We start from the raw sequence: 14,383 nt of genomic DNA, 5'->3' as shown, positions 1-14,383 counted from the left end.
GGGGGGTCCGCGCCCGCCCCCCCCCCGGAGCCGCGGGGGGCGCCCCCCCCGCCCTCGCCCCCCCCCAGGCTCTCGTAGAGCCCCCGCAGCGAGCGGCGCGGCCAGGGCGGGGGGAAGGGGTCGGGGCTGCCCCCCCCCGGCGGCGGGTAGCGGGCGGGGGGGGTGCGGGGGGGGGAGCGGGGGCAGGGCCCCCCCCGGCTCAGCCCCTGGGGCTCGATGGGGCCGTAGAAGCGGTGAAAGGCCTCGGGGGGGCCGCGGCGGGGGGGGGGGCGGGGTGCGGGGGGGGCGCCAGCGGGGGGGCGGGGGGGGTGGGGAGGGCGGGGGGGGGTGGGGGGGGGGGCAGGAGGGGGGGGCGCGCAGCGGGTGGGGGGGGGGGCGGCTCCTCGGCGCTGCAGCAGCTGTACATGCCCTGGGGGGGGGACACGGGGGTGGCACCGGGGGGGCGTGGGGGGGACACCGGGGTCCGGGGGGGGCCGGCCCTGCGGCCTGTCCCCTCCCCCGTGTCCCCGTCACCCCCCCCACTGTCCCCGTCCCCGTGTGTCCCCCGTGTCCCCATCTCCATCCCCATGTCCCCGTCCCCGTGTCCCCACGTCCCCGTCCCCATGTCCCCACGTCCCTGTCCCCGTGTCCCCACGTCCCCGTCCCCATGTCCCCGTCTCCACCCCCACGTCCCCACGTCCCCACCTCCCTCCGGTTCCTCCCATCCCCATCCCATCTGCGTCTCCAGCCCCACATCCCCATCCCTCTGTCCCCGTCCCCGTCCCTGTGTCCCCGTCCCTGTGTCCCCGTCCCCATCTCCCCACCTCCATCCCGTTCCTCCCATCCCCACGTCCCCATCCCCACGTCCCTAACTCCATCCCCACCTCCATCCCCACATCCCCACGTCCCCATCCCCACATCCCCATCCCCACGTCCCCAACTCCATCCCCACCTCCATCCCCACGTCCCCACGTCCCCACGTCCCCACGTCCCCACGTCCCCATCCCCACGTCCCCAACTCCATCCCCACCTCCATCCCCACATCCCCACGTCCCCACATCCCCACATCCCCATCCCCACGTGCCCAACTCCATCCCCACCTCCATCCCCATGTCCCCACGTCCCCGTCCCCATCCCCCCGTCCCCCATCCCTATCCCCACCTCCATCCCCACGTGCCCAACTCCATCCCCACCTCCATCCCCATGTCCCCACCTCCATCCCCACGCCCCACGTCCCCACATCCCCATCCCCATGTCCCCACCTCCATCCCCACATCCCCATCCCCATGTCCCCACCTCCATCCCCACGTCCCCACCTCCATCCCTACGTCCCCACCTCCATCCCCATGTGCCCAACTCCATCCCCACCTCCATCCCCATGTCCCCACCTCCATCCCCACATCCCCATCCCCATGTCCCCACCTCCATCCCCACGCCCCACCTCCATCCCCACGTCCCCACCTCCATCCCCACGTCCCCACCTCCATCCCCACGTGCCCACCTCCATCCCCACCTCCATCCCCATGTCCCCACATCCCCACGTCCCCCATCCCCATCCCCACGTCCCCACCTCCATCCCCACCTCCATCCCCATGTCCCCACGTCCCCATCCCCATGCCCCGTCCCCACCTCCATCCCCACGTCCCCACGTCCCCACCTCCATCCCCATGTCCCCAGCTCCATCCCCACGTCCCCCCGTGCCCGTGCCCGTGCCCCGTACCCTGCTGAAGGCGAGGAGGCAGCGCAGGCGGCCGGGCGGGCCCCAGGCAGTGCCGCAGCTTCCAGTGCACCAGGTGCTCCCAGGCGAAGACCAGCAGGCTCAGCCCCATGGCCACCAGCAGCATGTAGAAGACGCCCGCCATGTTGTCGATGTCCAGTTTGCTGCTCATCACCTCCAGCTTCTCCTGGTGGCAGATCCCCGACAGCCACAGCCGCTCCAGCATCTCGATCTCGTCTGGGGGGCGCCGGCAACCGGTCACCGGGGGGCGGGGGGGGCACCGCGGGGGCTTGGGGGGCGTCACCCCAGGGGGGCAGGTTCAACGCTGCCGTCGTGCTGCGTGCCCCCAGCCCCCACCCCCGAGCCCCCAAACCCCACCCCGGGCCCCCCCGAACACCCCCAGACCCCCCCCCAGAAACCCCCACGTGCCTCGGACCCCCCCCAGACCCCCCCCAAACACTCCCAACCCTGCCCCAGACCCCTTCAGACACCCCCCCAGACATACCCCAGACCCCCCCCAGACCCACGCCCGCACCCCCCCAAACCCCCCCGGCCCCCCCAGGCCCCCCCAGACCCCTCCCAGACCCGCTCAACCCCTCCCAGGCCCCCCCAGACATACCCTAGACCCACCCAAACCCCCACAAACCCCCCCAGACATACCCTGGATCCACCCCAGACCCCCTCGACCCCCCCCAGACCCCCCCAGACATACCCTGGATCCACCCAGACCCCTCCAAACCCCCCAAGACCCCCCCAGGCATACCCTAGATCCATCCCAGACCCCCTCGACCCCCCCCAAACCCCCCCAGACACCCCCAGACATACCCTAGACCCACCCAGACCCCCTCGACCCCCCCAGACCCCCCCAGACCACCCCAGCCATACCCTAGATCCAACCCAGACCCCCCCAAACCCCCCCAGACATACCCTGGATCCACCCCGGACCCCCTCGACCCCCCCCAGACCCCCCCAGACATACCCTAGACCCACCCAGACCCCCCAGATATACCCTAGACCCACCCCAGACCCCCTCGACCCCCCCCAGACCCCCCCAGACCCCCCAGACATACCCTAGATCCACCCCAGACCCCCTCGACCCCCCGCAGACCCCCCCAGACCCCCCAGCCATACCCTAGATCCAACCCAGACCCCCCCAAACCCCTCCAGACATACCCTGGATCCACCCCGGACCCCCTCGACCCCCCCCAGACCCCCCCAGCCATACTCTAGACCCACCCCAGACCCCCCCCAAACCCCCCAGACATACCCTAGACCCACCCAGACCCCCCAGATATACCCTAGACCCACCCCAGACCCCCTCGACCCCCCCCAGGCCCCCCCAAACCCCCCCAGACATACCCTAGACCCACCCCAGACCCCCTCGACCCCCCCCAGACCCCCCCCAAATCCCCCCAGACATACCCTAGACCCACCCCAGACCCCCTCGACCCCCCCCCAAACCCCCCAAGACCCCCCCAGACATACCCTAGACCCCCCAAGACCCCCCCAGACATACCCTAGACCCACCCCAGACCCCCTCGACCCCCCCCAGACCCCCCCAGACATACCCTAGATCCACCCCAGACCCCCTCGACCCCCCCCCAGACCCCCCCAAATCCCCCCAGACATACCCTGGACCCACCCCAGACCCCCTCGACCCCCCCCAAACCCCCCAAGACCCCCCCAGACATACCCTAGACCCACCCCAGACCCCCTCGACCCTCCCCAGACCCCCCCAAATCCCCCCAGACATACCCTAGACCCACCCCAGACCCCCTCGACCCCCGCCAGACCCCCCCAAACCCCCCAGACATACCCTATACCCACCCAGACACCCCCAAACCCCCTCAGACCCCCCCAGCCATACCCTAGATCCAACCCAGACGCCCTCCCCGCCCCGTGCCCCCCCCGGCCCCCACCGTCGCCCAGCAGCTGCAGCAGGGCCAGGTCGACGGGGCGCTTCCAGCGGGAGCCGCGCTGCAGGGCGATGCCGTAGCCCGTGGAGGCGAAGACCTTGCCCGAGCCGATGGTGACCAGCTTGCAGCCCTCCTCCTTGCGCGCCATGTAGTTCAGCACCGCCGCGTCGTAGATGAAGGCGTCCAGCTTCCTGCCACGCCCCGCCACGTCGGGCACGCCCACGGGCGCAGGCCCCGCCCACAGCCCCCCCCCAACCCCGAGCCCCCGCCCGCAGCCTCACCCGTTCCCAATAAGCCCCGCCCACAGCCCCGCGCAGCCCTAAGCCCCGCCCACAGCCGCCAAGCCCCGCCCACACCATTAGGCCCCACCCACAGCCCCACCTGTACCTCATAAGCCCCGCCCACATCCCCCAAGCTCTGCCCGCAGTTAAGCCCCGCCCACAGCCCCACCAGTCCCCCTAAGCCCCGCCCACAGCCTCCAAGCCGCACCCACACTAAGCTCCGCCCACAGCCCCACCAGTCCCCCTAAGCCCCGCCCACAGCCTCCAAGCCGCACCCACACTAAGCCCCGCCCACAGCCCCGCCAGTACCCCTAAGCCCCGCCCACAGCCTCCAAGCCGCACCCACACTAAGCTCCGCCCACAGCCCCACCAGTCCCCCTAAGCCCCGCCCACAGCCTCCAAGCCGCACCCACACTAAGCCCCGCCCACAGCCCCGCCAGTACCCCTAAGCCCCGCCCACAGCCTCCAAGCCGCACCCACACTAAGCCCCGCCCACAGCCCCACCTGTACCCCTAAGCCCCGCCCACAGCCTCCAAGCCGCACCCACACTAAGCCCCGCCCACAGCCCCACCAGTACCTCATAAGCCCCGCCCACAGCCCCACCCGTACCCTAAGCCCCGCCCACGGCTTCCTCTACCCCCCAAGCCCCGCCCACAGTCAGCAGGCCCCTCCCTCCTCCCCCAGGCCCCGCCCCTCCCTCCCAGGCCCCGCCCCTACGCCCTGTCCCTCCTCCCCGGCCCCCTCCCCTCCCTCCCAGGCCACACCCCTTCGGGTCCTGCCCCCTCAGGCCCCGCCCCCAGGCCCCTCCCAGTCTCCGCCCCTCAGGTCCCACCCCCCGGTCCCTCCCAGGCCCCACCCCCCCAGGCTCCGCCCTCAGGCCCCTCCCAAGGGCCCGCCCCCTCAGGCCCCGCCCCGGCCCCGCCCGGACCCGCTCTTGAGGTGCTGCAGGGCGTCCTCCACGCCGCGCTGGTTGTACTTGACCATGTAGCTGTGCATGTCGGGGTAGTTGCTGCGGATGTTCTTCTCCGTGCTGCCGTTGGGCACCGTCCCGAACTTCAGCGGGGGGTACTGCTCCTGCGGGCGCTGGAACTGCCCCGGGCGTCGGCCCCGGCCACGCCCTGACACGCCCGGCCACGCCCAGCCATGCCCAACCCAACCACACCCAACGACACTCACACCCACCAACACCCACCACACCCACCACGCCCACCACACCCCTCACACCCATCACACCCATCACACCCACCACACCCACCACACCCATCACACCCACCACACCCACCACACCCACCACACCCATCACACCCACCACACCCACCACACCCATCACACCCATCACACCCATCACACCCACCACACCCATCACACCCATCACACCCACCACACCCACCACACCCACCACACCCACCACACCCCTCACACCCACCACACCCATCACACCCACCACACCCACCACACCCACCACACCCACCACACCCCTCACACCCACCACACCCATCACACCCACCACACCCATCACACCCATCACACCCACCACACCCACCACACCCACCACACCCACCACACCCACCACACCCATCACACCCACCACACCCATCACACCCCTCACACCCACCACACCCACCACACCCATCACACCCACCACACCCATCACACCCATCACACCCACCACACCCACCACACCCACCACACCCATCACACCCACCACACCCCTCACACCCACCACACCCACCACACCCCTCACACCCACCACACCCATCACACCCATCACACCCACCACACCCACCACACCCACCACACCCACCACACCCATCACACCCACCACACCCCTCACACCCACCACACCCACCACACCCCTCACACCCACCACACCCATCACACCCACCACACCCACCACACCCATCACACCCATCACACCCACCACACCCATCACACCCACCACACCCACCACACCCACCACACCCACCACACCCATCACACCCACCACACCCATCACACCCCTCACACCCACCACACCCACCACACCCATCACACCCACCACACCCATCACACCCACCACACCCACCACACCCACCACACCCCTCACACCCACCACACCCATCACACCCATCACACCCACCACACCCACCACACCCATCACACCCCTCACACCCACCACACCCACCACACCCATCACACCCCTCACACCCACCACACCCATCACACCCATCACACCCACCACACCCATCACACCCATCACACCCACCACACCCACCACACCCACCACACCCATCACACCCCTCACACCCATCACACCCACCACACCCACCACACCCACCACACCCATCACACCCACCACACCCATCACACCCATCACACCCACCACACCCACCACACCCATCACACCCCTCACACCCACCACACCCATCACACCCATCACACCCACCACACCCATCACACCCATCACACCCACCACACCCACCACACCCACCACACCCATCACACCCATCACACCCACCACACCCACCACACCCACCACTCCCACCACACCCACCACACCCACCACACCCTTCACACCCACCACACCCACCACACCCATCACACCCACCACACCCATCACACCCACCACACCCACCACACCCACCACACCCCTCACACCCCTCACACCCATCACACCCATCACACCCACCACACCCACCACACCCACCACACCCACCACACCCCTCACACCCATCACACCCATCACACCCACCACACCCACCACACCCCTCACACCCACCACACCCACCACACCCACCACACCCCAAGGCCCCCCCGCACACCTGTGCCCAGAGCCGTGTGTCCCCCCGTCCCCCGGGCGCGCGGTACCTTGCGGTCGCTGAGCCCCGAGACGGTGTCGACGTACTCCTCCTGGATCATGAAGGCCGCCAGGTTGGCCGTGTAGCTGGCGAGGAAGATGACGGCGAAGAAGGCCCAGACCAGCACCATGATCTTGCTGGTGGTGCCCTTGGGGTTCTCCACCGGCACCGAGTTGTTGAAGACCAGGGCCCAGAGCAGCCAGATGGACTTGCCGATGGTGAACTTGGAGCCCCCCGCGCCTGGGGACGGCGACGGGACACCGTGGGGATGGGACACCGTGGGGACGGGGACACTGGGGGGACGGGGACACTGTGGGGACGGGACACCGGGGGGACGGGACACCATGGGGATGGGGACACTGTGGGGACAGGACACCGGGGGGACGGGGACACTGTGGGGACAGGACACCGTGGGGACGGGACACCGGGGGGACGGGACACCGTGGGGACGGGACACCGGGGGGACGGGACACCAGGGGGACGGGACACCGTGGGGATGGGGACACTGTGGGGACGGGACACCGGGGGGATGGGGACACGGTCGGGAGGGGGACACCGGGGGGACGTGGACACCAGGGGGACAGGACACCATGGGGGTGGGGACACCATGAGGGTGGGGACACTGTGGGGACGGGACACTGTGGGCATGGGGACACCGTGGGGACGGGACACCGGGGGGACGGGGACACCGTGGGGACGGGGACACTGTGGGGACGGGGACACCATGGGGATGGGACACCGGGGGGACGGGACACCGTGGGGACGGGGACACCATCGGGAGGGGGACACCGTTGGGAGGGGGGACACCGGGGGGACGGGGACACTGGGGGGACGGGGACACCAGGGGGACGGGACACCGGGGGGACGGGGACACTGTGGGGATGGGGACACCGCAGGGACAGTGGCACCGTGGGGACAGGGACACCCCGGGGATGGGGACACCATGGGGACAGCATCACCACGGGGAAGGTGTCACACCAGGGACGGTGGCACCGTGGGGACAGCATCCCCATGGGGACGGGGGCACTGTGGGGACAGGGACAGGGTCACCCCCGGGACAGTGGCACTGTGGGGAAGGGGGCACCCCAGGGACGGTGGTACCACGGGGACAGGGACACCCCAGGGATGGTGACACCGTGGGGACAGCATCACCATGGGGACGGTGACACCCCAAGGATGGTGGCACCATGGGGATGGTGGCACCTTGGGGACAGCGACAGGGTCACTCTGGGGATAGTGTCACCACGGGGACGGTGTCACACAGGGGATGGTGGCACCCTGGGGACAGTGGGGACAGGTGGAGCGGGGACAGTGTCACCATGAGGACAGGGAAGGCGTCATCATGGCGATGGGGAGGCCATCACCGTGGGGACGGGGACGGCGTCACCTTGGGGACGGGGACAGTGGGGACAGGGACGGCGGGGACCCCTGACAAGGGCCACCCCTGACACCCCCCGCCCTCCCGGCTCCCTGGGGACACCCAGGGGGCGAAGCCGCCGTGATGCCACCTCCTCGCGTCCCCGCGTCCTCCTCGCTTCCTGTCCCCTCCCCCCCGTGCCCCCCCCCCCCCCCCCGGGTGACAGGGGTGACGCCGCGGGTGACGCCGCGGGGGTGGCCCACTCACGCTGGCCGGTGGCCAGGCTGCGGTTGTAGCCCACGGGGCTGAAGTACTCGAAGATGAAGACGGTGACGGCCACCACCGTGAGGCACATGACGAACATCATCACCCAGACGGCCGGGCTGTAGGGCTCTGGGGACAGCGGGGACACGGTCACCGCCAGCGCGGGGGGCGTCCCCCTGGCCCCACGTCCCCATGGCCCCGTGGCCCCTTCTCCCCACGTCCCCACGTCCCCATGTCCCCACGTCCCCACTTCCCCCCGACCCTGTGTCCCCACATCCCCATCCCCCTGTCCCCTTGTCCCCGTGTCCCCCTGTCCTTGTCCCCGTGTCCCCATGTCCCCTCATCCCTCTGCCCCCATGTCCCCTCGTCCCTGTGTCCCCACATCCCTGTCCCCATCTCTGTGTCCCCACGTCCCTGTCCCCCTGTGCCCTTGTCCCCATGTCCCCCGTGTCCCCTTGTCCCTGTGTCCCCTCATCCCCTGTCTCCATCTCTGTGTCCCCCTGTCCCCCATGTCCCCTCATCCCCATGTCCCCCCATGTCCTCACGTCCCCCTGTCCCCCCGTGTCCCCCCATGTCCTGGTGACCCCTGAACCCCTGTGTCCCCCCATGTCCTGGTGTCCCCCTGTGTCCCCCTGTCCCCCCGTGTCCCCCCATGTCCTCTCATCCCCGTGTCCCCCTGTCCCCATGTCCCCCCATGTCCTGGTGTCCCCCTGTGTCCCCCCGTGTCCCCATGTCCCCCCATGTCCTGGTGTCCCCCTGTCCCCATGTCCCCCCATGTCCTGGTGTCCCCCTGTGTCCCCCCGTGTCCCCATGTCCCCCCATGTCCTGGTGTCCCCCTGTCCCCGTGTCCCCCCATGTCCTGGTGTCCCCCTGAACCCCTGTGTCCCCCCATGTCCCCATGTCCCCCCATGTCCTGGTGTCCCCCTGTGTCCCCCCGTGTCCCCATGTCCCCCCATGTCCTGGTGTCCCCCTGTCCCCGTGTCCCCCCATGTCCTGGTGTCCCCCTGAACCCCTGTGTCCCCCCATGTCCCCATGTCCCCCCATGTCCTGGTGTCCCCCTGTGTCCCCCTGAACCCCCGTGTCCCCCTGTGTCCCCGTGTCCCCACCGAGGAAGGCGGAGGGGGAGACGGTGCCGTTGCTGCGGGACACCATGACACTGATGCCGGTCTCCACGAAGGGGACGGAGAAGTCGATGACCTCGGAGCGCTCCTCGTTGATGGTCAGCGACCCGATGGCCATGTCGGCCCGGCCGTAGAACACCTGCGGGGGGCGGGGCCAATCAGGGCGGGGTCACCAGGGTGGGGGCCACTGGGGCAGGGTCAATTAGGGCGGGGCCAATCAGGGCGGGGCTATAGGGGTGGGGCCGTTAGGGGTGGGGTCAATCAGGGTGGGGTCATTGGGGCGGGGCCGATCAGGGTGGGGTCACCAGGGCGGGGCCAATCAGGGCGTGGCCAATTCAGGGTGGGGTCGAGGCAGACGAGCCAATGAAAGAGCAGGGAAGCGAAAAGGTGTGGCCCGGAGGGGGCGTGTCCAGGGGAAGGGGCGGGGCTTCGGGCATAGATCTGGGGGGACCCCCACCCGCTGCCGGACGCCCGGCTCCCCTTGGGGGGGGGGTTCTCCCCGGCCCCCCCAGAGGTGGGGTGTCTCCCTCCAGCCCCCCGGGCCCCCCCAGAGGTGGGGGGTCTCTCCCTGGCCCCCCCAAAGGACAGGGCGTCTCTCCCTGGCCCCCCGGGCCCCCCAGAGGCGTGGGTGGGGGGTCTCTCCCTGGCCCCCCCAAAGGGTTGGTGGTCTCTCCCTGGCCCCCTGGGCCCCCCAGAGGCGTGGGTGGGGGGTCTCTCCCTGGCCCCCCCAGAGGTGGGGGGTCTCTCCCCAGCCCCCCGGGCCCCCCAAAGGACGGGGGGTCTCTCCCTGAGGCCCTGGGCCCCCCAGAGGTGCGGGCGGGGGGTCTCTCCCCGTCCCCCCCGGAGGGTGGGGGGTCCCTCCCCGTCGCCCCCGTGGCGCTCCCCACCTCTCCCACCATGCCGTTCCAGACGCCGTCGATCTTCTTGCCGTGCTTGCCGTTGGTGACCAGGTAGAGGTCGTAGGTGAAGCCGACGGCGCGCGCCAGGCGCTTGAGGATGTCGATGCAGAAGCCCTTGCAGCATTTCTTCTCGAAGAGCGCCGGCTCCGCCTGCGGGCTGCGGGCACGGGGACGCTCGGGGACACCCCCAGGGTGGGACGGGGGGCACCCCCGGGGGCGCTGGGGACACCCTGGTGGCGATGGAGGCACCCCCAGGGCGGCGGGGACACCCTCGGGACGGCGGGGACACCCCCAGGGCAGCGGGGACACCCCCAGGGTGGTGGGGACACCCTGGTGGCGGTGGAGACACCTCCGAGGCAGTGGGGACGCCCCCAGGGTGGAACGGGGGACACCCTCACAATGGTGGGGGCACCCCCAGGGCGGTGGGGACACCCTCATGGCGGGGGGGGGAGACCCCCCGGGGCAGTGGGGACACCCTTGAGATGGCGGGGACACCCCCAGGGTGGTGGGGACACCCTCGTGGTGGTGGTGGGGACACCCTCGGGGAGCTGGAGACACCCTTGAGATGTTGGGGACGCCCCCAGGGTGGTGGGGACACCCCCAACGGCGGAACTGGGGACACCCTGAGGATGGCAGGGCCACCCCCGTGGCGGGCGGGGGCGCGTCACCCACCCCGCGGTGCGGTTGAGCTGCTTGCGGCAGGGGACGGAGTCGCGGATGCAGGTGCCGGTGGCCGGGTCGATGTTCTCCACGATGACGAAGGGCCGTTCCTCCAGGGTGGCCACCGTCAGGTGCTGGTCGTCGTCCACCGGCTGCAGGAACTTGCCGTAACGCGACCAAACCGGGTACTTCATGCGCAGGACGCGGTGCTCCCAGCTGCCCACCTGCGGGGGGGGGGACGACGGCGGCCGGTGCCACCGGAGCCACCCTCAGATCGGTGACACCGTCGGGGACAACCCCACCTCACCACCACAGACACCCGACAGCCGGACGGACCCCCCCTGACAGCCGGGCAGACCCCCTGACAGACAGACAGACCCCCCCTGACAACCGGACAGACCCTCGACAGCCGGACGGACCCCCCCGACAGCTGGACGGACCCTCAACAGCCGGACGGACCTCCCCGACAGACAGACAGAACCCCCCAACAGCCGGACAGACCCCTGACAGCCAGACAGACCCCCCCGACAGCCGGAGCCCTTGGCGGGGAAGCGGCCGAGGAAGGGTCCCGGGAGACGTCACCGTTTCCATGCCGCCGTCACCGGCCAGGCGTCACCGCCACCCCCTCGGGGACGCGTTGTTGTGACAAGGCAGCGTGACGCCGCAACCGTGGGGGGGGGGGGGGCGCAGATGCCAGATGGTACCGCAACCCCCCCCCCCCAGGGACACCGTGCCGGCGAGAGGAGCCGGCCGTCGCCGTGACCGGAATGGCAAAGAGGCGCCAGGAGCAGACGGGGAGGGACGGTGACACCGCGGGGACGCCGGGGACGCTCACCACCTCCCAGCTCCGCTCCTTGTTGAGGGAGATAACGACCAGCGAGGGGTTGACGAGGTAGCCGTCCTCGTTAAAGGAGAAGTCCTTCTGCCCCCAGGTGATGTTCATGAAGTACCTGGGGGGGGACACCGGGCCGTCACCGCGCCGCCAGCGCGCCGTCACCCTGCCCCGCGCCGCGGGGGGCGGCCGCCGCGCTCACCGGTGGAGGTTGTCGTTGATCTGGGTGACGTTGGGGGCCCGGCAGTCGTTGTTGAACTCGGGGATGAAGCCGTAGTCGCGCAGCAGGGCCTCGGCCCCCTTGGCCACGATGGCCACCCCGTTGTGGACGCGGTGCTGCAGGTCGTCCCGCCACCCGGCCGACAGCACCGCGAAGAGCCCGGCGGGGAGGTGCTCCGGCAGCTGGTCGCTTCCCCCCAGGTTGGTGCCCACCACGAACCAGATGTAGCCGGGACCGGCCAAACCGGCGTCTCGCGCCGCCCGGAAAATGGCCTCGGCCTCTTCCCGCGAGCAGTAGAGGAGGCGGATTTGGGCGCTGACCTCCCGCAGCTGCCGGCGCAGCCGCGTCCCCTCGGGGTCGTCGGTCAGGTTCAGGGTGAGGACGCCCCGGTGCTCCCAGCCGATGAAGCTGCTGTCGGTCAGGACCTCCACGTAGTCCACGAAGTCCTCGTAGCCGGGGAAGAGCGTGGTGACGACGGCGAAGGCCGTCCAGTCGTACTCCTCCAGCACCTCGAAGATGACCTGCAGCTGCTGCTCCGTGGAGGAGCCCAGCTGGAGGAAGGTGGAGCCCTTCTCCTGCGGGGACAGGGGGGGACGGCCGGGCTCGGGGACAGCTGGGGACAGCTGGAGGGGCTCTAGACGTGGTTGGGGTTGGGGACAGTTGGGCTGGGGACAGTCACGCGGGTCTAGACGTGGTTGGGGTTGGGCTGGGGACAGTTCAGTGGGTCTGGATATGGTTGGGGTTGGGGACAGTTGGGTTGGGGACAGTCGGATGGGTCTAGACATGGTTGGGGTTGGGGACAGTTGGGTTGGGGACAGTCATGTGGGTCTAGACATGGTTGGAGTTGGGGACAATTGGGTTGGGGACAGTCGGATGGGTCTAGACACGGTTGGAGTTGGGGACAATTGGGTTGGGGACAGTTGAGTGGGTCTGGACATGGTTGGAGTTGGGGACAGTTGGGTTGGGGACAGTCGGATGGGTCTAGACACGGTTGGAGTTGGGGACAATTGGGTTGGGGACAGTTGAGTGGGTCTAGACATGGTTGGGGTTGGGGACAGTTGGGTTGGGGACAGTCGGGTGGGTCTAGACATGGTTGGGGACAGTTGGGTTGGGGACAGTCGGGTTGAGGACAGTCGGGTGGGTCCAGACCTGGTTGGGGTTGGGGACAGTTAGACTGGGGACAGTCGGGTGGGTCCAGACATGGTTGGGGACAGTTGGGTTGGGGACAGTCGGGTGGGTCCAGACGTGGTTGGGGTTGGGGACAGTTAGACTGGGGACAGTTGGGTGGGTCCAGACATGGTTGGGGACAGTTGGGTTGGGGACAGTTGGGTTGGGGACAGTCGGGTTGAGGACAGTCGGGTGGGTCCAGACCTGGTTGGGGTTGGGGACAGTTGGGTTGGGGACAGTCGGGTGGGTCCAGACATGGTTGGGGACAGTTGGGTTGGGGACAGTTGGGTTGGGGACAGTCAGGTGGGTCCAGACATGGTTGGGGTTGGGCTGGGGACAGCCGGGGGCCCCTGGACGTGGCTGGGGACAGTTGGGTGACCCTAAAACATGGTTGGGGTTGGGCTGGGGACAGTCGGGGGCCCCTGGACGTGTCTGGGGACATCGGGGTGCCCCCCACCGCCCCCCCCACCTTGGGCGTGAGGACGATGGCGGAGCCGCCGTTGATGCCGATGATGGGGACGGAGGTCTGGGCGGAGATGAAGTCGAGGATCTGGGCCACGGCCTCGGAGCGGGTGTCGTCCTCGAAGACGACGCCGTGGATGCGGAGGGAGGAGAGGACGTCGCAGAGGCGCACGATGAGGCTGCGGGGGTTGGTGTCGTTCAGGACCACCCCCACCGGGTTCACCTCCAGGGAGAAGTTGCGGAAGGCGGCGGGGGCCAGGCGGGGCCCGGCGGGGCCGTAGGAGGCTCCGCTCAGGATGACGGCCACGTTCAGCGCCCGCCGGGGCCCCTCCGGCCGCGGCTCCAGGAAGGGGCTGGCGCAGGCCAGGGCCAAGGCGAAGAGCATCCTGCCGGCGGGGGCGGGGGGACGGGGGGGGCTCATCGCGCCGCTGCGCCCTGGGGGGGAACGGGGGGATGGTGGGAGAGGGGCCCACCAGTAACCCCCAGTACCCACCAGTGCCCACCAGTAACCCCCAGTACCCCCCCAGCACCAGGAGAGGGTCAGGCCAGGGGGGGACTGGTGGGACCAGTGCCCACCAGTAACCCCCAGTACCCCCCCAGCTCCGGGAGAGGGTCAGGTGGGGGAGAACTGCTGGGAGAGGGGCCCACCAGTAACCCCCAGTACCCACCAG

At 69.9% G+C, this 14,383-nt stretch overlaps 1 protein-coding gene across 1 annotated transcript; it reads right to left on the bottom strand.

The window, feature by feature from the left end:
- Window positions 1–361: 361 nt before the first annotated feature.
- Window positions 362–14,133, bottom strand: LOC128903852 (glutamate receptor ionotropic, NMDA 2D-like; the record flags this gene model as incomplete). Its single annotated transcript, XM_054187743.1, is given in 13 exon segments — window positions 362–409; window positions 1,700–1,729; window positions 1,731–1,933; window positions 3,616–3,803; window positions 4,822–4,982; window positions 6,741–6,970; window positions 8,355–8,480; window positions 9,458–9,611; window positions 10,360–10,528; window positions 11,044–11,255; window positions 11,867–11,981; window positions 12,066–12,658; window positions 13,720–14,133. Coding segments are annotated over 13 exon segments (2,643 nt in total), but the record flags the coding sequence as incomplete, so codon positions are not given.
- Window positions 14,134–14,383: the final 250 nt, after the last annotated feature.

The sequence above is a fragment of the Rissa tridactyla genome, unplaced genomic scaffold, assembly GCF_028500815.1.
Source record: "Rissa tridactyla isolate bRisTri1 unplaced genomic scaffold, bRisTri1.patW.cur.20221130 scaffold_704, whole genome shotgun sequence".
Classification (NCBI taxonomy): Eukaryota; Metazoa; Chordata; class Aves; order Charadriiformes; family Laridae; genus Rissa; species Rissa tridactyla.
Note: the sequence above shows the minus strand (reverse complement) of the source record. Positions and strands in the feature narration are given on the sequence as shown.